The sequence below is a fragment of the Coregonus lavaretus genome (genome assembly GCF_964263955.1).
Source record: "Coregonus lavaretus genome assembly, contig: HAP1_SCAFFOLD_850, whole genome shotgun sequence".
Classification (NCBI taxonomy): domain Eukaryota; kingdom Metazoa; phylum Chordata; class Actinopteri; order Salmoniformes; family Salmonidae; genus Coregonus; species Coregonus lavaretus.
Genome location: NW_028163490.1, coordinates 184,274 through 204,766, shown reverse-complemented (window position 1 = coordinate 204,766; position 20,493 = coordinate 184,274). Strand labels below are relative to the sequence as shown.

General features: G+C 43.8%; 1 protein-coding gene across 1 annotated transcript; it reads left to right on the top strand.

The window, feature by feature from the left end:
• Positions 1-1,213: 1,213 nt before the first annotated feature.
• LOC311118071 (TGF-beta-activated kinase 1 and MAP3K7-binding protein 1-like) lies at positions 1,214-20,438 on the top strand. Its single transcript, XM_084192943.1, has 12 exons — positions 1,214-1,252; positions 2,521-2,651; positions 4,223-4,376; positions 4,548-4,634; positions 4,955-5,093; positions 6,949-7,065; positions 8,262-8,373; positions 15,593-15,737; positions 16,023-16,236; positions 17,397-17,562; positions 18,782-18,874; positions 19,013-20,438. The coding sequence occupies exons 1-12, from the start codon at positions 1,220-1,222 to the stop codon at positions 19,146-19,148; spliced, it is 1,527 nt and encodes a 508-aa protein (XP_084049069.1). The 5' UTR covers positions 1,214-1,219; the 3' UTR covers positions 19,149-20,438.
• Positions 20,439-20,493: the final 55 nt, after the last annotated feature.

Below are 20,493 nucleotides of genomic sequence, written 5' to 3'. Positions count from 1 at the left end.
TTATTATATTTTTTATTTTTTCATACTGGCCCCCTGTGGGAATCGAACCCACAATCCTGGCGTTGCAAACGCCATGCTCTACCAACTGAGCTACATCCCTGCCGGCCATTCCCTCCCCTACCCTGGACGACGCTGGGCCAATTGTGCGCCGCCCCATGGGTCTCCCGGTCGCGGCCGGCTACGACAGACCCTGGATTCGAACCAGGATCTCTAGTGGCACAGCTAGCACTGCGATGCAGTGCCTTAGACCACACATCATAAACAAAATTAGTAGCTACACTGATGCTCTGTCTGTATTTTTTTAGAGTTATGGGTACCTATATGGACAATCTGTATTGATATCAGTTGCATTTATTTGATACGATATCGGTTTTATACAAAACATTGCAACTGTGTAAAGGTCCACTTCTCTGTTCACTTCCGCGGCTCTCTGAAGGCAAGAGAACTGCTTGCTTGATCGCCTGTTGGGCCAAATGTGTACATTCTGGGGGCCTAACCTCAGAGTAATTGTATTAGTATAAAATAATATAATTGTCCAAAAAAATTGTACTTCAAATATATCCCGGTATTTGTATTATTATGTATTTTTTGCTCATCTTTATCAAGGGTGGTAGAGCATGGTACTTGTAGCCCCAGGGTAGTGGTTTTGAGTCCTGGGACCAACCATAAATAAAATGTATGCACGCATGACTGTAACTCGCTTTGGATAAAAGCATCTGCTGAATGGCATATATTGTATTTGTGATTAAAGCAAATATTTCATAATGAACTTTGATTTTGCATGAATGACTTAAATAGTGAAAGATGTGTTCAAAGCCAATGAATGAATGAAAGGTTCTGGACATAAGACAGAAAGTATTAAAACTGTTTTGAAAATGTATCACTATTAAACACCTGAAATTTGCACCAAACACTGAAGACAGTGAGCCTGCACACTTTAAAGTTGTTTTGGTATTGGTAGCTTTTACAGTTTTGGTGCTACATGTGCCAGCTGAAAGATAATAATAATAATAATATGTCGGATGTCAAAAGTTGTTCTTGCTTTCAGCAAGCACATCTGATTATAATTGATAAAAATGTTCCATCCTCTTCCTCGCCTTTCGAAATGTCATACAACAAATGTCTACATGATGGCGCTATAATAAAGGAAATGAAAGGAAAATGCGCAATCGCTGCGCAAGGTTGACGCCCATGAAGTTCACAAACAGTTCCGTCAAAGATGGCGTCCCAGCGTCGGCAGCTGATGCAAAGCGTAAGACAAAAATAATTTCTCATTTTTGTAGACGTGCTTATTGATAACCAACTCCAGTCACATTTTGTGTTCGAATAAAGTAATATAGCTCACCAAAAGACAATTGAAACAACTAGTTCACGAACCCCGTGGGGGTGCGCGGCAAGCAACAGCATCTGCCGCTAGCTAAGCTAGCCTAACGTGGCTAAAAACATTGCTAGCTTAGCCAGCTAGAAAACTAACTAAGTTTGTGTTCTTTACTTGACAATTTATATGTATTTAGCTAGCTACTATTTAAGGGGCGTGTCTCTTAGCCACAGGGGTCAATTGAGTTATATCCAAATCCAGTGGCGGCTCCTGAAAAAATACTCAGGGGGGGGGCAATTTTTCTGATGATTTAGGTGACCTACACACATTTTAAAAAAGATATGTCCAGCAACAACATGAAGACAGGGGCAGCATATAAGTCAATACTAGAAGCAAAGAGACAATCGAGTTGCACTGAACGCTAGCCATCTTGACAGTAGTACGTGAATTGATTGACGCTGCTACCCGCTCTTTTCTTAGTTACGTTCATGGTTATGTTACGTATGACGAAAGCGCGTAAGTGCAAGCCCTCCCGGAACCCATAGAGATTGTATTGAAAGCTCTGATATTTGAAAAAAAAAGATTTTACATGAGAGTCTATGAGAGACTTCTGGGGCGATTTTCAACCTGACTGAAATCGCCCCAAAAGGGGCGGGGCCATTTGAAGCACGACTTTAGCCTGATTGGACATTTAGTGGCAGATCAGACGTCTAGATTAGAACACTGATAACTACTGTTGCCGTGATATAATTGATTAGAAAAAAAGCCCTTCCTTTTCCCGTTTGGCAGTGCGTCGCCCATATCGCCCTAATGAACACACCGCCCCTGTCCAAATCATTGGTTCTATCTAGCTAGCCAATGGTAGTGAAGAAAGGGAAATTTTCTGAACACACTTGACTTGTTCGTTTCCTGTTAATATTACACTGTTTGAGGCCAAGTTTTTATGTGAATATTGTACAGTTTCTATGGTCGTCAAAGCCTAAACTGAACCAGAAGTATGAATCTGTGTTTTCCCACAGCATCAGAACAGTATGATATGGGTCTCAAATCTAGTAGGAAACAATTAGCAGGCCAAGTAGCAGGACAATTTCAATGGTCGTCAGAAAAGTCTGAACACTAAAACCATAGAATTAGGTTACATAAGTAGGATCTCTATGACTAACACACTAGCTAATGTCATTGTTCAATCTCCACCATGGTAGCATCAGAGCTGGACAGATGACCTGCCCCTGTGTCAGATGTGTGGGGTGGGCACAGCCCCCAACTGTACCTATGGACCCGACGGAAAGGACACCCAGAGCCACCCCAACGAGGACGGACACTTCAGGTTCAGGTAACTGAGACACCTGAGCCTGATTCACACTTTAAGGCCAAACCCAGCTGTACTGTCCTGGCCTGGTTACACATCCACCATAGCTATTACATTTACATTTTAGTCATTTAGCAGACGCTCTTATCCAGAGCGACTTACATGAGCAATTAGGGTTAAGTGCCTTGCTTAAGGGCACAGACAGATTTTTCACCTAGTCGGCTCGGGGATTAGAACCAGCGACCTTTCGGTTACTGGCACAACGCTCTTACCCACTAAGCTACCTGCCGCCTAGCTATGGGAACCATGCTGGAAAAAACATATTCAAGCCAGCATAGTATGGTTTGGTTTGGCAGTCTGAAAAAGGGTGCTGGAGCCATAGATGTATCCCTGTATACCAGCGTTGCTGGTGGTACTGGAGCCAATTGCTTGGTTCATAGAACCAGGGTTACATCAGTAACCTCTGTTCGCCAACAGATGTGGTTGTAATAAACAGAGCGGTTTCTATTTTCTTCCTACAAATGTGGCTCTATCTTTTGAACAGTTTATGAGCACATTACTGAAAGATAAGACTCTCAGAAACATGTATGTGTCTTCTGTTTCCCTCTGCAATGCCCACAAGTCTCATTTAGAACATAGTGGACAAGACAAGACGCTACATCAAGGGAGGGGGGCAGTAACTAGGCCCTATCGTTCTACACAGAAGTTCATACAAAATTATTGCCTGATGATCTTCTGAACTTCCCAATACCTTTTTGATGCATTTCAGTCACTTCAAACTAGGGCTAGAACTTTAGTATCATGGCAAGTACACAAAACATGAAGCGGATTTAACTTCTTTAGGAAAACAGCCCTTATGTCGGAAACAAACAATATTTATTGACATCCAGAGTCACATGTATTTATTTCCCAAGCTATAGCACACAATATTTTACATACAGCAGGTTTTTAAAGGACCGGAGAGTCAAGTCTGCTTTGTGTTTTCATTTTTGTCATTGAAACAATATCGCAATACTGGTATCGTCTCGGCCCTACTTCAAACCATTCTTCCTTCATATTGATATACTGTCAAAAGTACTGTCAGACTGATTTGTAATAGACTGTCATAGCCCCAATTAAAAAAGTAAACATTGGCCGTTGTTGATTACATCACATGTTTTACATGGTGGGGTCTAGACATTTTTTTAAATATCAAAATGGGGTCGTGGGGCAAAAAAGGGGAACCCCTGCTTACATACTCACACTGACCAAGGCTTGTGATCTGTGCAGATAACACAGCCAGTAAGAGTTCTAGGAATATTGTCCAATCAGACATAAAGAGTTGTCTTCTGTCCAATCAGAGGTGAGGATGGCTGTTTTCTGTACAGGGTTAGAGTGTCCAGCTTTGTGTCTCAATGTGTGAGTTCGTTTTGCGTGCCCCGGTGGGTGGAGATTAGGACCAATGGAATGGTCTAAAATAAGCAAACTCCGCCCACACAGGGAACCGGGCCATGCAAAACAAACTCGACCAGTGTCTCACAACAGACCAATCAAATATAAGAGTTGTTCTTGTTTTGACCAATCAGATAAAGAGTTGTTTCTTTCTGTCCAATCAGAGGTGAGGAGGGCTGTTCCCTGTACGGAGTGTTTAATGGGTTTGATGGGAGCAGAGTGTCCAGCTTCGTCTCTCAGTGTCTGACAGCAGAACTGCTTCTGGGACAGCTCAACTCTACACACACTGACGCTGATGTCCGCAGAATTCTCTCACAGGTAGGCGCGCGTGTGTGTGATATCGACTGTTATGTCTTTGAATCAGCGTGTCTGCCTGCCTGTCCGTCTGTCTGTCTGTCTGCTCTAGGTAGTACGCAGTCAAAGAAGCATCATATCATAAGAAAAGCTATTTGAATGTTTATACCATTGGTTCTGTTGTTTTATCCTAAGGCCTTCGACGTTGTAGAGAAGAGTTACTTTGAGACAATCGGTGACGCTCTGGCAGAAAAGGCTAATATACAATCTCAGCTACCTGAGGTAAGCATGGCACTCTGTCACTCACTCTCACAGTGCAGACTTGTGACTTATTATAGCGTGTTAAGTTTTGTACTACTGTTTGATTCCCAGGAGATTGAACTTAGATTTAGGAACTTTTTGCACCGTTGATTTCCATGGCAACCACAGTTTTAATTCATATTAGAATGTACTCATTGGGAATCAATATAGTCTCATTAGCCGTTGAATCGATCTTAACTAACCTTCCTAAATCTCTTTCTCTCTCCTATTCCCATCTTTTACTTTTTTTGCCCACCCTCATCCCTCTCCCTCCCCAACCCCTCCCTCCCTCCCTCCACCAGGGTGTATCATTCCACCAGCTGTCCCCCCAGAGTCAGAAGCTTTCTGAGAGGCTGAAGGAGCTGGAGCAGGAGGTGTCTGGTGGAGCTACGGCTGTGGTGGCTCTGATACACAACAACAAGCTCTACATCGCCAACGTGGGTACGTACTGTTGTTCAACACACACACACACACACACACACACACACACACATACACATACAACAACACGCACAGACACAGGAAGCTCACATACACATCCAGGGGCACAGCCTTCCATGAACACAACCACAGCCACGTAAACACACAGGCACAATTACATATTCAAGCCAGCGTAGTATGGTTTGGTTTGGCAGTCTGAAAAAGGGTACTGGAGCCATAGATGTATCCCTGTATACCAGCGTTGCTGGTGGTACTGGAGCCAACACCTCCTAGTCCTCACTGACCTTTTACACACACGTTAAAATTATATTTACTGCTCTGATTCAAAACACATGTTAGAAATTATATTCAGAACGTCAACGGGCTTTGTTCCAGCCTTTCTGCCCTGTAACTATTTTCTTAGTCAACATCTGTGTGTGTGCGTGACCCCCCTCCCCCCGAACCAGAGAGTGGAAAAACATCTAAATATATTATTTGAAAAAATCCAAAAGCCAGACCACTCTGGTAGGAAATTAGAATTCTAGCCGAGAGCCAGAAAGAGATTTCTGAAATGAACACACACACATTCCTGAGGGTTTCACCGTGGGTTGATATAACAACCAGACCCATTCTCGTAATCATTTCTCATTAGGTCATTACAATAGGCCTTAAACCATCTGTCTGGCTATTCCATACAGACGTGTGTGTGTCAGTCATTGGGTCATAGAAAAGAAACTCAACTGGTGATGTAAATCCTCCATAATTGTAAAGGATCTTTTAAAGCTACGTTTTGGTCTCAACAATTCCAGACTGGCCATTTGGGGTCCTTTTTTCACCCCGTGGTTAGCCGTCTCTCTGCCTGTCTCAAATTGGGATTTGGGGGCCAAATAAAAGGTAAAGAAAGCAGGGGGAGGAGTGAAGGGGAAAAAGACCCCTGGGTGTTTGAAGGGTGGAATAAGGACAGAAAATGATTTATTTAGGGGGGGGGGACTAAAGGCTGTTCATTACGGGGGAGGGGTGGAGAGGGGAAAAGAAGGAGACTGTTCAGTCTATCTCACCAGCTTTGTACGGGTCAGGGGTCAAAGTGGAGAGGTGACCTTGGCAATGAAACGGAACCTTTATGGGAGAAAAGTGTTTCCAGCTGTGGAGAGTCACCTGACTCATTCCATAGTGTGTGTGTGTGTGAATCCTATCGGCTTGTTAGGTTGTATTTCTGCTGAGATGTGATAGATAGGGTGTAGAGGTTGTTGCAATGCCATGGTCAGGAACACAAGACGTTAACAACATCTCCTCTACCATTATGCTAACCAAGCTAATACCCACCAGCATAAAAACCCAAGAGATCTTGATTAGTTTATTTGATTCTAATCAACCGGTCTTAAAACCAGAAAGACCAATTAATAGACAATTACAGCCATTTAATTCGTTAATTAATTCACATTTTAGTCTTATCCAGAGCGACTTACAAGAGCAATTAGGGTTAAGTGCCTTGCTCAAGGGCACATTTACAGGTTTTTCACCTAGTCGGCTCGGGGATTCAAACCAGCAACCTTTCGGTTACTGGTCCAATGCTCTTAACCGCTAGGCTACCTGCCACCAATGAAGTAATTAATAAGTGAGGTCTCCATTACAGTGACTGTTTCAGACTGGTTTCAATGTCAGGGATCTTAGTGATAAGGTTGTTGGGGTCAGCTGTACTTGCAGCCACTCAAGCCTTTTAATCAATCAATGTACCAATAATCAACAAAATGAAATGGTATTATTATACAATACTGGATTATGTTCTGCTTCTGGTCCAGGTACCAACCAGACTCTCTTACTGTATTTAATTTTTATGGGTGGTTGTGTTGTGGTCTAATGGTTGTGTTGTGTTCAGGTACCAACCGGGCCCTGCTGTGTAAGTCGACCAGCGACGGTCAGAACCAGGTGATCCAGATCGGACGACCTCACACCACAGAGAACGAGGACGAGCTGCAGAGACTGGCTGGGCTAGGTGAGTTACACACACATACACACACAGGTCGTGTTCCCCTGCTCAGATGTTGCTGACGTATGCCAGGTCTTACATTGCCTGGATAGGTATTTTACGTATCAGCTAACCATATCATATGTTATAGCAGGGATCATCAACTAGATTCAGCCGCGGGCCAATTTTTTCTTGAGCGGATGGTCGGGGGGATGGAACATAATAAATAATATATATTTTTAGACTGCAAATTGACCGCAAGAAGCCTAAACAGATATAGTATCTGACTAAAACATAATCATTTCAAACCTTGATTACATTTGGGAACATTGTCCTGCGTAGGGTGCCGTCTTTCCGATGGGATGTTAAAACTGGTGTCCTGACTGTCTGTGCGTGGGAATATTTGCAAACAGATTTCCAAAATTAAAATCAATTGGAGCTGATTTCCTGGTGTTTTTACAGTCTTACAAACATACACTCCACCTCTCCCCTACCTCTCTCTCTTTCTGTTCTCTCGCTCTTAGCCTCTCTCTCACCCCAGGGATAATGATTAAATAGCTTGTGTAATTCATTTAATTATTAAAGGTAGACTCAGCGAAATGACATTGCCACGAGCAGCAGCGCAGATATTGCGATGCGCTAGATGAAAGACATGGCTCTCACACGGTCACACACAGTGTCTGTGCATGGGTTCACTTCATGCTGTTACAGCCTGGAAGCTACGGGACTAAAACAGCTGAGGAGTTGAGCCTTGCGCTTCAACGCTCTTAGTTGTTGTGGAAATTGACCCACCATGCTGTTTTACTTTGTGCACCTACGTCATATCTCTGAGTCTGCCTTTAAAATGGAATGGGGGTCAATTAATTGGAAAACACAAACCCTGGTTGAAGGTGACCTCTTCTCCTTCCCCTCTCCTCCCTTCTCTTCTCCTCCCCTCCCTCTCTTACTTTCATCACCTCCACCTATCTCTCCCATCTCTCCTTCATTCGTCCTTTACGTCTGCTCTCCTCATCTCATCCCTTTCTTTCTGTTTCCTTGTTCCCTCTTTCACTCCCCTTCACCTCTTCTCCTCTTCTCCACCTTATCCCCTCCTCCCACCCTGTCTTTTCCCCCATCTCATCCTCCACTCCCCTTCACTTCTCCTCCGCTCTCCTCTTCTCCACCTGATCCCACTTTTCCCCTCATCTTCTCCTTCCCCCTCCTCTCCTCCCTCCATCTCCCAGGTCTTGATGTGTCTGGTCTTCGTCAGGCTGGTCTGATAGCTGGTCAGAGCAGCACCAGGAGGATTGGAGACTACAGGGTTAAATATAACTATACAGATATAGATCTGTTGAGGTAGGCGTACACAGACACACTAACGCGTGTACATGCATTTACACACCCACACACACACACACACACACACACAAAGGCTCAGAACTTCAATTTCCTGCTGTCCTCTGTAGCTGAGCCAAAAGGATGAAAATAAGGCTGGATCTTTGAATAGGATTAAACTCATCCACAGAAAAATGCACTTAATTGAGTTTCCCATTGGATTTCTTCAGTGCTGCATAGCGGTAGGTAGACTGAGTACGAGATTTCAAGTGGAAAAACGCTCCACTTTCATATTTGTATTTATTAAGGAGCCCCATTAGCTGCTGCCAAGGCAGAAGCTACTCTTCCTGGGGTCCAGCAACATTAAGGCAGTTATATACAGTTGGAAATATTACATGACGTTACATTTCATAACACTTTACCCTATACATTTAGTGTGTTCCCTCAGGCCACTATCACATATTTACAAGACAACATCCATGTGTACGTGTGTGTAGAGTGTGTGTCTTATCAGGTGTATGTGTGCCTGTGTGTGTGTCTTCACAGTCTCCGCTGTTCCATAAGGTGTATTTTTATCTGTTTTTTAAATCTGATTCTACTGCTTGCATGTGGAATAGTGTTCCATGTTGCCATGGCTCTATGTAGTACTGTGCGCCTCCCATAATCTGTTCTTGACTTGGGGATTGTGAAGAGACCTTTAGTGGTATGTCTTGTGGGGTATGCATGGGTGTCCGAGCTGTGTGCTAGTAGTTTAAACAGACACCTCGGTGCATTCAGCATGTCAACACTTCTTACAAAAACAAGTAATGATGAAGTCAATCTCTCCTCCACAATGGGCCATGATAGATTTACATGCATTTTATTAATGTTAGCTCTCTTTGTCCAGGTGCGACATAACTAGAGCCTGTAGGACCTGCCTTGTTGATAGTGTTGTTAAAAAGGCAGAGTAGCGCTTTGTTATTGACAGACTTCTCCCAATCTTAGCTACTGTTGTATCAATATGTTTTGACCATGACAAGTTTACAATCCAGAGTTACTCCAAGCAGTTTAGTCACCTCAACTTGCTCAATCCCACATGATGTATTACAAGATTTAGTTGAGGTTTATGGTTTAGTGAATGATTTGTCCCAAATACAATGCTTTTAGTTTTTGAAATATTTAGGACTAACTTATTCCTTGCCACCCATTCTGAAACTAACTGCAGCTCTTTGTTAAGTGTTGCAGTGATTTCACTCGCTGTAGTAGCTGACGTGAATAGTGTTGAGTCATCTGCATACATAGCCACACTGGCTTTACTCAAGGCCAGTGGCATGTCTTTAGTAAAGATTGAAAAAAGTAAGGGGCCTAGACAGCTGCCCTGGGGAATTCCTGATTCTACCTGGATTATGTTGGATAGGCTTCCATTAAAGAACACCCTCTGTGTTCTGTTAGACAGGTAACTCTTTATCCACAATATAGCAGGGGGTGTAAAGCCATAACACATACGTTTTCCATCAGCAGACTATGATCGATAATGTCTAAAGCTGCACTGAAGTCTAACAAAACAGCTCCCACAATCTTTTTTATCAATTTCTCTCAGTGTAAGTGCTGAGCTTGTAGAATGCCCTTCCATTTAAGCATGCTGAAAGTCTGTCAATTTGTTTACAGTAAAATAGCATTGTATCTGGTCAAACACAATTTTTTCCAAAAGTTTACTAAGGGTTGATAACAGGCTGATTGGTCGGCTATTTGAGCCAGTAAAGGGGGCTTTACTATTCTTGGGTACCGTAATTACTTTTGCTTCTCTCCAGGCCTGAGGGCACACACTTTCTAGTAGGCTGAGATCAGGCCTGGGCAATTATTTTCCATGGAGGGCCACATTAGAATATATTTTTGCCATCGTGGGCCAGAATCATATTACAGGATTATACATCATGTGTATGACTGTGTTGACAGATATATCTACTGTAAATCATGTCCAGATATGCTACTTATTTTACTTTTTTAATATGCACAGAAATTAACCACATCCATTACTCCAGGAGGAGTAATTTTCCCTTGAAGGCTTTGACAAGGCTGTACATCTGATGTGCAAAAAGGCCCTTCTCTTGTAGTTTGGAATTCAGTTCATTCATGAGGGCCATGATGTCCACGGTGAAGGCAAAATCAGCCAACCATTCTTTATCTTGCAGTTGAGGGAAATCCACATATTTTCCATTCATTTGCAAAAACTCAGCAATCTCCGACTTCATGTCCCACACCCTTTTAAGCGCCTTCCCCAAACTCAGCCATCTCACGTTTGTGTGGTAGGGGAGAGCTGCATGACCCGACTCTGTCTCTTCCAACAGTGAGACAAACTGCCTGTGGTTTAAAGATTTTGCTCTTATGAAGTTTACCGCTTTAGTGACTGTATCCACAACATGGCTCATTTTCAGAACACAGTTACAAAGCACCTCCTAATGAATAATGCAATACAGGAAAATTATTTTCTGATCTGGGTTCAGCTCAGCTACTTGATCTTGTATCCTTTTCAAAAGGCCAAAGTTTTTTCCTGTCAAGGTTGGGAACACATCAGTGGTCACACTGGATAACTTTTCAAAACCCAGTCCCAGCTTTGCTACACACTTATTAACCTCCTCCAATAAATATTTCCCTGTGTTTGTGCTCTTCATTGACTGCACTGAAGCAAGCTCCTCTGTAATTTCAAAGTCTGGAGTTATGCCTCGTAAGAATATCAACAACTGCGCGTGTCACGTGCATCACTGCTCTCATCCAGGGCCAAGGAGAAATGGGTGAAATCCTTTACCCTGTCTTTCAACTGTTGTTCCATATTTACATTTAAGTCATTTAGCAGACACTCTTATCCAGAACGACTTACAAATTGGTGCATTCAACTTAGGATAGCCAGTGGGACAACCACCACTGGGGGAGGGGGGGTGTGTAGAAGGATTACTGTTAGATTATTCCAGGTATTCCTTAAAGAGGTAGGGTTTCAAGTGTCTCCGGAAGGTGGTCAGTGACTCCGCTGTCCTGGCGTCGTGGGGGAGCTTGTTCCACCATTGGGGTGCCAGAGCAGCGAATAGCTTTGACTGGGCTGAGCGGGAACTGTGCTTCCGTAGAGGTGTCACTGTTCGTCTTGACAGGGAAACGTTTTCAAACAGCTCTTTCTTGTCGGGGCAAAGTATTGCTGCAGAGTCCTCAGCGAATGGCTTGCTATGTTTAGCAATTCTGTGGGACAGTACATAGCTAGCTCTCGCAATTCCGTCGTTTGCTGAATGCAGTTTTGTGAAAAGTCCTTGCTGTTTTTGCAACTGAGAAAGCAACTCTTTCGATGCACTTGCCCTCTGCTCAGAAGACAAATTCCTATATTTCTCTGCATGCTTCGTCTGGAATTGTCGGGACAAGTCGTAGTCTTTCAAGACAGCAATGCTCTCTAAGCAGACAGCTTTCCCTGATACCTCAATAAATATATATTTCGATGTCCACTCTTGCTGGAACATCCTACATTCATTGTCTACTTTCCTTTTCTTTGAAAAACTCATTTTTGCGCAATTTCTAGCTAGCTACTATTTGTAACTGACGTATGTGTCAGCCTGTCAGTCACTGTCTGTCCTCGTGCAGTTGTTATTTATGCGTGCCTTCAAAATAAATGTCCCGCAAGCGGTGGGAGTTAAATCATTACACAAAGGCGAGCATTCATTGGGCTTTTAATTTGAATAGCAAATACGTTTTTCAAAACTTTACTATTGCAAATTCTTTATGTGATCTGAGCATGATTCCGTGGGCCGTATTGAATCAGGTCGTGGGCCGCACACGGCCCCCAGGCCGGCCTTTGCCCAGGCCTGGCTTAGATTGAAGATATGGCAAATAGGAGTGGCAATATCGTCCGCTATTATCCTCAGTAATTTTCCATCCAAGTTGTCAGACCCCTGTGGCTTGTCATTGTTGATAGACAACAATAATTGTTTCGCTTCTTCCACACACTTTACGGAATTCAAAATTACAATGCTAGTCTTTCATAATTTGATCAGTTATACTTGGATGTGTAGTGTCAGCATTTGCTGCTGGCGTATCATGCCTAAATTTGCTGATCTTGCCAATGAAACAAATCCTTAAAGTAATTGGTAATATTAGTGGGTTTTGTGATGAATGAGCCATCTGATTCAATGAATGACTGCAGTGTCTGGTTGCTCTTCATTACACACCACAGACCAACAAGTATTATTTACATCAACAACATAGGAATCACTACAAAACTTATTGTATGACCTCTTTTACACTATATTAGGCCCAGCCTTTGGAACTTTGGTTTTCCTAGATATGGCTACTATGTTGTGATCACTACATCCGATGGATTTGGATATTGCTTTAAAGCAGATTTCTGCAGCATTAGTAAAGATGTGATCAATACATGTTGATGATTTAAATCCTGTGCTGTTTGTAACTACCCTGGTAGGTTGACTGATAACCTGAGCAAGGTTGCAGGCACTAGTTACAGTTTGAAGCTTTCTCTTGAGTGGGCAGTGTGATCAAAGCCAGTCAATATTTAAATCACCCAGAAAAAAATATATATATACAGTGGGGAGAACAAGTATTTGATACACTGCCGATTTTGCAGGTTTTCCTACTTACAAAGCATGTAGAGGTCTGTAATTTTTATCATAGGTACACTTCAACTGTGAGAGACGGAATCTAAAACAAAAATCCAGAAAATCACATTGTATGATTTTTAAGTAATTAATTTGCATTTTATTGCATGACATAAGTATTTGATACATCAGAAAAGCAGAACTTAATATTTGGTACATAATCCTTTGTTTGCAATTACAGAGAACATACGTTTCCTGTAGGTCTTGACCAGGTTTGCACACACTACAGCAGGGATTTTGGCCCACTCCTCCATACACACCTTCTCCAGATCCTTCAGGTTTTGGGGCTGTCGCTGGGCAATACGGACTTTCAGCTCCCTCCAAAGATTTTCTATTGGGTTCAGGTCTGGAGACTGGCTAGGCCACTCCAGGACCTTGAGATGCTTCTCACGGAGCCACTCCTTAGTTGCCCTGGCTGTGTGTTTCGGGTCGTTGTCATGCTGGAAGATCCAGCCACGACCCATCTTCAATGCTCTTACTGAGGGAAGGAGGTTGTTGGCCAAGATCTCGCGATACATGGCCCCATCCATCCTCCCCTCATTACGGTGCAGTCGTCCTGTCCCCTTTGCAGAAAAGCATCCCCAAAAAATTATGTTTCCACGTCCATGCTTCACGGTTGGGATGGTGTTCTTGGGGTTGTACTCATCCTTCTTCTTCCTCCAAACACGGCGAGTGGAGTTTAGACCAAATAGCTCTATTCTTGTCTCATCAGATCACATGACCTTCTCCCATTCCTCCTCTGGATCATCCAGATGGTCATTGGCAAACTTCAGACGGGCCTGGACATGCGCTGGCTTGAGCAGGGGGACCTTGCGTGCGCTGCAGGATTTTAATCCATGACGGCGTAGTGTGTTACTAATGGTTTTCTTTGAGACTGTGGTCCCAGCTCTCTTCAGGTCATTGACCAGGTCCTGCCGTGTAGTTCTGGGCTGATCCCTCACCTTCCACATGATCATTGATGCCCCACGAGGTGAGATCTTGCATGGAGTCCCAGACCGAGGGGGATTGACCGTCATCTTGAACTTCTTCCATTTTCTAATAATTGCGCCAACAGTTGTTGCCTTCTCACCAAGCTGCTTGCCTATTGTCCTGTAGCCCATCCCAGCCTTGTGCAGGTCTACAATTTTATCCCTGATGTCCTTACACAGCTCTCTGGTCTTGGCCATTGTGGAGAGGTTGGAGTCTGTTTGATTGAGTGTGTGGACAGGTGTCTTTTATACAGGTAATGAGTTCAAACAGGTGCAGTTAATACAGGTAATGAGTGGAGAACAGGAGGGCTTCTTAAAGAAAAACTAACAGGTCTGTGAGAGCCGGAATTCTTACTGGTTGGTAGGTGATCAAATACTTATGTCATGCAATAAAATGCAAATTAATTACTTAAAAATCATACAATGTGATTTTCTGGATTTTTGTTTTAGATTCCGTCTCTCACAGTTGAAGTGTACCTATGATAAAAAATTATAGACCTCTACTTGCTTTGTAAGTAGGAAAACCTGCAAAATCGGCAGTGTATCAAATACTTGTTCTCCCCACTGTATATATATATATTTTTTAGTCATTTAGCAGACGCTCTTATCCAGAGCGACTTACAGTTAGTGAGTGCATACATTATTATTTTTATTTTTCATACTGGCCCCCCGTGGGAATTGAACCCACAACCCTGGCGTTGCAAACGCCATGCTCTACCAACTGAGCTACATCCCTGCCGGCCATTCCCCACCCTACCCTGGAAGACGCTGGGCCAATTGTGCGCGACCCATGGGTCTGGATTCGAACCAGGATCTCTAGTGTCCTCGTGCACAGCTAGCACTGCGATGCAGTGCCTTAGACCACTGCGCCACTCGGGAGTACATCTCTGTTGATATCACATACGTTATCAAGCATTTCACACATATCCAGATACTGACTGTTGGTGGTCTATAGCAGCTTCCCACCAGAATGGGCTTTAGGTGAGGCAGATGAACCTGTAGCCATATTACTTCAACAGTATTTAACATGAGATTCTCTCTAAGCTTTACAGGAATGTGGTTCTGAATATAAACAGCAACACCTCCACCTTTGGCATTTCTGTATTTTCTGTAGATGTTATAACCATGTGTTGCGACCACTATATCATCAAAGGTATTATCTAAGTGAGTTTCAGAGATTGTCAGAATATGAATGTCATCTGTTACTAGCAAAAAAATGATTTAATGAACCTTATTTCTTAAGCTACATATGTTAACGTGGGCTATTTTTAGCACTTTTCTGAGATGCTTGATTGTTTTCATTGCTTTACTGGAAAGCTTAGCAGAAGTAGACATGCTCATGTTATTTATGTTAGTGCAGGGTGAGCTGCACACAGTGGACTTCTTACTAGGGCACACTGCCTCAGTGCTAACAGTATAACTCTTGTTCATAGGCACATGATTACTGCATACAATAGCTGTAGGATCCACTTTAGATTGTATTGTAGATTGGAAACAACGTTTTGCTGCACTTCCTCTTATCTCATCGCTCTCTTTTCTCCTTTCTTTCCTTTCTCCTCTCTCTTTCACTCGCTCTCACTCTCCTCTATCGATCTGTCCGTCTTATTCCTTCCTCTTCCTCCATGCCCTGCCCACGACCATCAGTGCCGCCAAGAACAAGCCAATCATAGCAGAGCCGGAGATCCAGGCCAGCCAATCGTTAGAGGGCGTGACGGGCTTCCTGTTGCTGATGTCAGAGGGGCTCATCAAAGCCCTGGAGTCCGCCCACGGACCAGAACAAGCCAATCAGGTGGGTGCATTCACTTATATAATGAACCACTTAACCAATACATTCACAACAAGCTTCTTTGATAAAGACCTCGGTCCAAGGAGGACAGTGCTAGTCTTTCCAATCGTCATAGTTCACCACCACCTCTTACTCTCCCTCTTCCCAACTCCAACATCATCCACCCCTGTCTACCTCTCCTCCTTTGCCTCCCTCCCTCCAACCGTCTCTCTCCCCCCTGATTTCAGTTGATATCCCCATGACATTAAACATTGCAACATTTTCCCCTCTCTCCTCCCCCTCTTCTAGGAGATGGTAGCTATGGTAGCAGCAGAACTAGCCCAACAGGGAACCCTGGAGGCCGTGGCCCAGTCAGTGGTGGAGCGGGTCAAGCGGCTGCACCACGATGTCTACGCCAGCGGACGCCAGAGGGCGTCCAACTGCTCCCGCCACGAAGACATGACTCTGCTGATACGCACACTCAACTACACGCTGGCCGACGGCGCGCTCACACCCACACAGGGTAGGTGGAGGAGGCACACACATACAGAGAGCAGAAACCCTCTCATCTTCAACATGATCAACTATATCAGGCCAAATTGTATTGATTTCACCTTTATTTATTTAACATTTATTTATTTGACCTTTATTTAACCAGGTTAGTCAATTAAGAACAAATTCTTATTTACAAAGACGGCCTGGCAAGAGGCAAAAGGCCTCCTGTGGGGACGGGGGCTGGGATAAAAACTAAAAACAATGTAAGTCTAAACAGACAACACAGACAGAAGACACTGGCAACAGCACAAATATAACTGCAAACAAACTGTGTGTGTGAAGGCATGTTTGTTTGTAGCTCAGCTGGTAGAGCACGGCGCTTGTAACGCCAAGGTAGTGGGTTCGATCCCCGGGACCACCCATACACAAAAAAAAAATGTATGCACGTATGACTGTAAGTCGCTTTGGATAAAAGCGTCTGCTAAATGGCATAGTATTATTATTTATTATAAAACAACAGGCTTCCTTACATAAGTGAATGCAAACTAGTGACATGGGGTTACAACTAGAAACAGCTACAACCTGTTCATCTATTTGTCCTTTGAACTCCTCCAGGGACACCAGGTCCTGGAGTTTTAGGTTGGCTTGGAGGGGGCTGAGTAATGAAAGGATTGTATGTTTTCTCATTTCGTGCTAGAATAGAGGATAGATAAAATGGCAGTTTTCCTTAAATGGCCTTCTGAATAAGAATGTAACAGTGTTTGAGCCTGCGTGTTGCTACTGATGTCCAGCTGACTGCACTGTAGAGATCACAATGGTGAGTTAGACGTCTCTGCATAATACAGAGTCAAGAGCCTTCAGTAGAGCTTGAGCCTTGCAGATGAGGGTCTAACTGAGTTATACCTCAGTTCATATTCTTTATAATTATTCTCATACATTCAAACAGTCTCAAGATGCATTTCTGGTCGTCTGCAGGTAGACCTCAATACCAAATGAACAGGAAAGCTTGAATTCTTCATTAATTCCAGCTAATTGAATTAACCATTTTACTTGTGTTTTACTATGTTTCTAGGTGGTCGTATCTACCCAGTGTCGGTGCCCTACTCCAACTGCCCCAGCTTCACTATATTACTACTATAATACTAGATGAACTCTGTCTCTCTGCTGTCTCTCCCCTCTGTCCGCTAGGTGGTCGTATCTACCCAGTGTCGGTGCCCTACTCCAACTGCCCCAGCAGCACCAGTAAGACCAGCGTCACCCTCTCCCTGGTCATGCCTTCTCAGGGGGGTACCCTCACCAACGGGACCAACACAGCCTCCACTCTGGAGGAGGGCACACCCACACACACGCCTGGGTAATAACACCCACACACACACCTGGGTAATAACACCCACACACACACCTGGGTAATAACACCCACACACACACCTGGGTAATATATATCATATATGCCGTGTAGCAGATTTATCCATAGCAACTCACCCAAAGCGCACACACACACCAAGCTAATAACACATACATACACACACCAAGCTAATAACACATACACACACACACACACACACCGAGCTAATAACACATACACACACACACACCCCAACGGGACTAACACAGCCTTTTCCCTGGAGGAGGGCACAGATAGCATACACATGCAGGCTTGCTCTCACACACGCATGCTAGTGCTGGGTGTTATGGCCAACACATCATATCACAATATTTGTGTCATTTTTTAAGGTGTTTATGTTTCTGAATATAAAAGTTGTAAATATGTTTTATGAGTAGAGCATGACCCTTGCACGGCAACAAATGAAATGAAAGTGATTTTAATGGTATATAGTAAAAAACTGTATTGTAAAAATCCATACCGGTATGTGGATCCATACCATTATACTGGTATTCACGATATATCGCCCAGCCAGAATGCATACACACATGCGCGGTGTGCACCGAGCTTAACCCACATTTCCACCCTGGCTTGATTTGGACGACTTTTGCAGGGATGGATGATCTTGTGTTCTTGGCCATACTCCAACAAGTGTAGACGATGGTTTCAAAGCCAGTTGCATGGTTTTAGTTTTAAGTTCATTTTACATTTTCATTTGGGTTTTTTAGGGTCATTTCAGATCAACCGTAGTCTGTAGTTGTTGGACTGAGCAAAGACCAACACGTTCTTCCATAGTTACTTTATTTCCTTTGATTTTGACGTTATGTTGTGGTTAGAGACGTGTGCATGCCCCTGTTCTGAATCGTTGATTGCTTCATTCCTCCTACCATTCTTTTCTCTCCTTCCTTCTTTCTTTTCCTTCTCTGAATCTCCTCCTAATGCTCCCTCGCTTTCCCATCCTCCATCTATTATTTCCCCTGTTTCTTCTACTCACCTTTCCCTCCCTCCATCTCTTTCTCTTCACCACCTTTGTCACCTGTAGCACTCTCCCTCTACCCAGCGTCGTCCGCCGTTCCTCCCTTGACATCCTCCAGTCTATAAATGAGCTCTGTCTCTCCCCTCTTCCCTCTCTTCCCCCTCTCCCCCCACGCCCTCTCGCCCCCCTCCCGCCCCCTATCCCACCCCGCAGCCAGAGTCCCACCACCACGCTCCAGTCCTCCATCAATACCCAGACTACCCAGAGCTCCAGCTCTTCTTCAGGAGACGGAGGCAGCCTCTTCAGGTAGGTAGCTCGGTGGGGTTAGAGAAGGGGACCGGTAACCGAAAGGTTGCCGGTTCAAGTCCCGGGCGGGATGGTATCTATTCTGTTTCTAGGAAGATTATATTCACTAACATATCCATTGTATTGTACTCTCTCCAGACAGCGTGGCAGCCAGGCTGTCCAGCCAGACGAGACAGGACGGGTCCCACCCTATGTTGACTTCACTCAGTTCTACCGGCTGTGGGGGTCGGACCTGGGGACACAGGGGTCCTCGGCCGGGCTGGGGCCTCAGTGATGGAGGCGGATGGGAGGAATGGATTTTTGTGGGGACAAGGTTTGGTGTTAATAGAGTGATAACTGCTCTTTTGAGGGAGGGAGGTATAGGAATGTATCGGAGGGGATGTGTGATGGATTTTGGCGGTGTTGTCGAGATTTAGGGCAACTGATATGGCATCCTTGGGTAGAAAAGTATATATATATATTTTTTTACTTTATCACAACTATTCCTTTTACTATAACTGATAACATGTTTGTTACATGCCATGAAGGTAAAGTTATTGATGGGTCAGGTGGACAACAGGTATGCAGGTAGGAGGGCTGTTTGAGGATCCGTTTTGCTTTAGATAACAATGAATACGATTATATGGACAGGGGTGACCTGATCCTAGATCAGTGTGCTTAATCTGAGATGCTTGATACATACGGCCCCAGATTTACCTGAATGGACTGAATTGACTCCCAACAGACAGTCAGTGAGTGTATGTTGGTTGGCGTTTGTAGCTCCTGTCACCTGCTCTCTATCAGTCTGTCTGTGAACAAGGGAGGGCGGTGGGAAGGAGGAGGTGGGGTTAAGTGCGGATGACACATTACATAATTAGCTGACAAGTGAAGGGACTCATCTCAGCTGCTCTTGTTACTGTACCTCTCCTTTGATCTCTTTCCCCCTCTCTCTTTCTCTCTCTCTTTCCACCCAACCCCTTTCTCTCTCTTTCTCCACCCAACCCCTTTCTCTCTCTCTTTCCACCCCACCCCCTTTCTCTCTACTTGCCTCTTCCCTCTCTCTTTCTCTCCTCTATCCATATTTGGTCTGGAGAGTTGCTCATTGGAGGAGAGATGGGCAGTTGAGGTGATTTTTATTTGAATTTTTTTTTATAGTCATGAAATCATGTACATCTAATGTATGTTTCTTTTATGTATGGTTATATATTTTATGTATATGTCAGGGTTAGGGTCACTACCATTTCAATTTCAGAAAGTGAACAAATTCCAAAGTTCCCTCATTGAAAAGCATTGAAGAGATTTGGAATTGAAATGTCAGTGTACTTAATCGATGTGGACGTTGATTACGGCAGCACCCTCACCTCTCTTATTCAGAGGGCTTGGATTCAATAAATACACAAGACACATTTCAGTTGAATGCATTCAGTTGTACAACTGACTACGTATCTCTTTTCCCTTCCTGAATTGAAATTCAATTGACCCTGAAGCTTTATATATGTTTATGTATGCTTTATACATGTTCTGTATGTTTTGTCTCCTTGGAGATAGGGTGCATTGTGAAAGTAAATGATAGAAATAAGTGTGACTTCTGCGATGTCGTTTTGACTTCCAAATCCTTCTACTACTGTCTCTTGTTTACA

What these genes read in the sequence shown, in the direction of transcription:
- LOC311118071 (XM_084192943.1), top strand. Translation starts at nt 1,220, where the DNA reads ATGGCGTCCCAGCGTCGGCAGCTGATGCAAAGC. An exon ending in GTCGGCAGCTGATGCAAAGC is followed by an intron (nt 1,253 to 2,520) that starts GTAAGACAAAAA and finishes CCACCATGGTAG; the next exon opens with CATCAGAGCTGGACAGATGA. An exon ending in GACGGACACTTCAGGTTCAG is followed by an intron (nt 2,652 to 4,222) that starts GTAACTGAGACA and finishes CTGTCCAATCAG; the next exon opens with AGGTGAGGAGGGCTGTTCCC.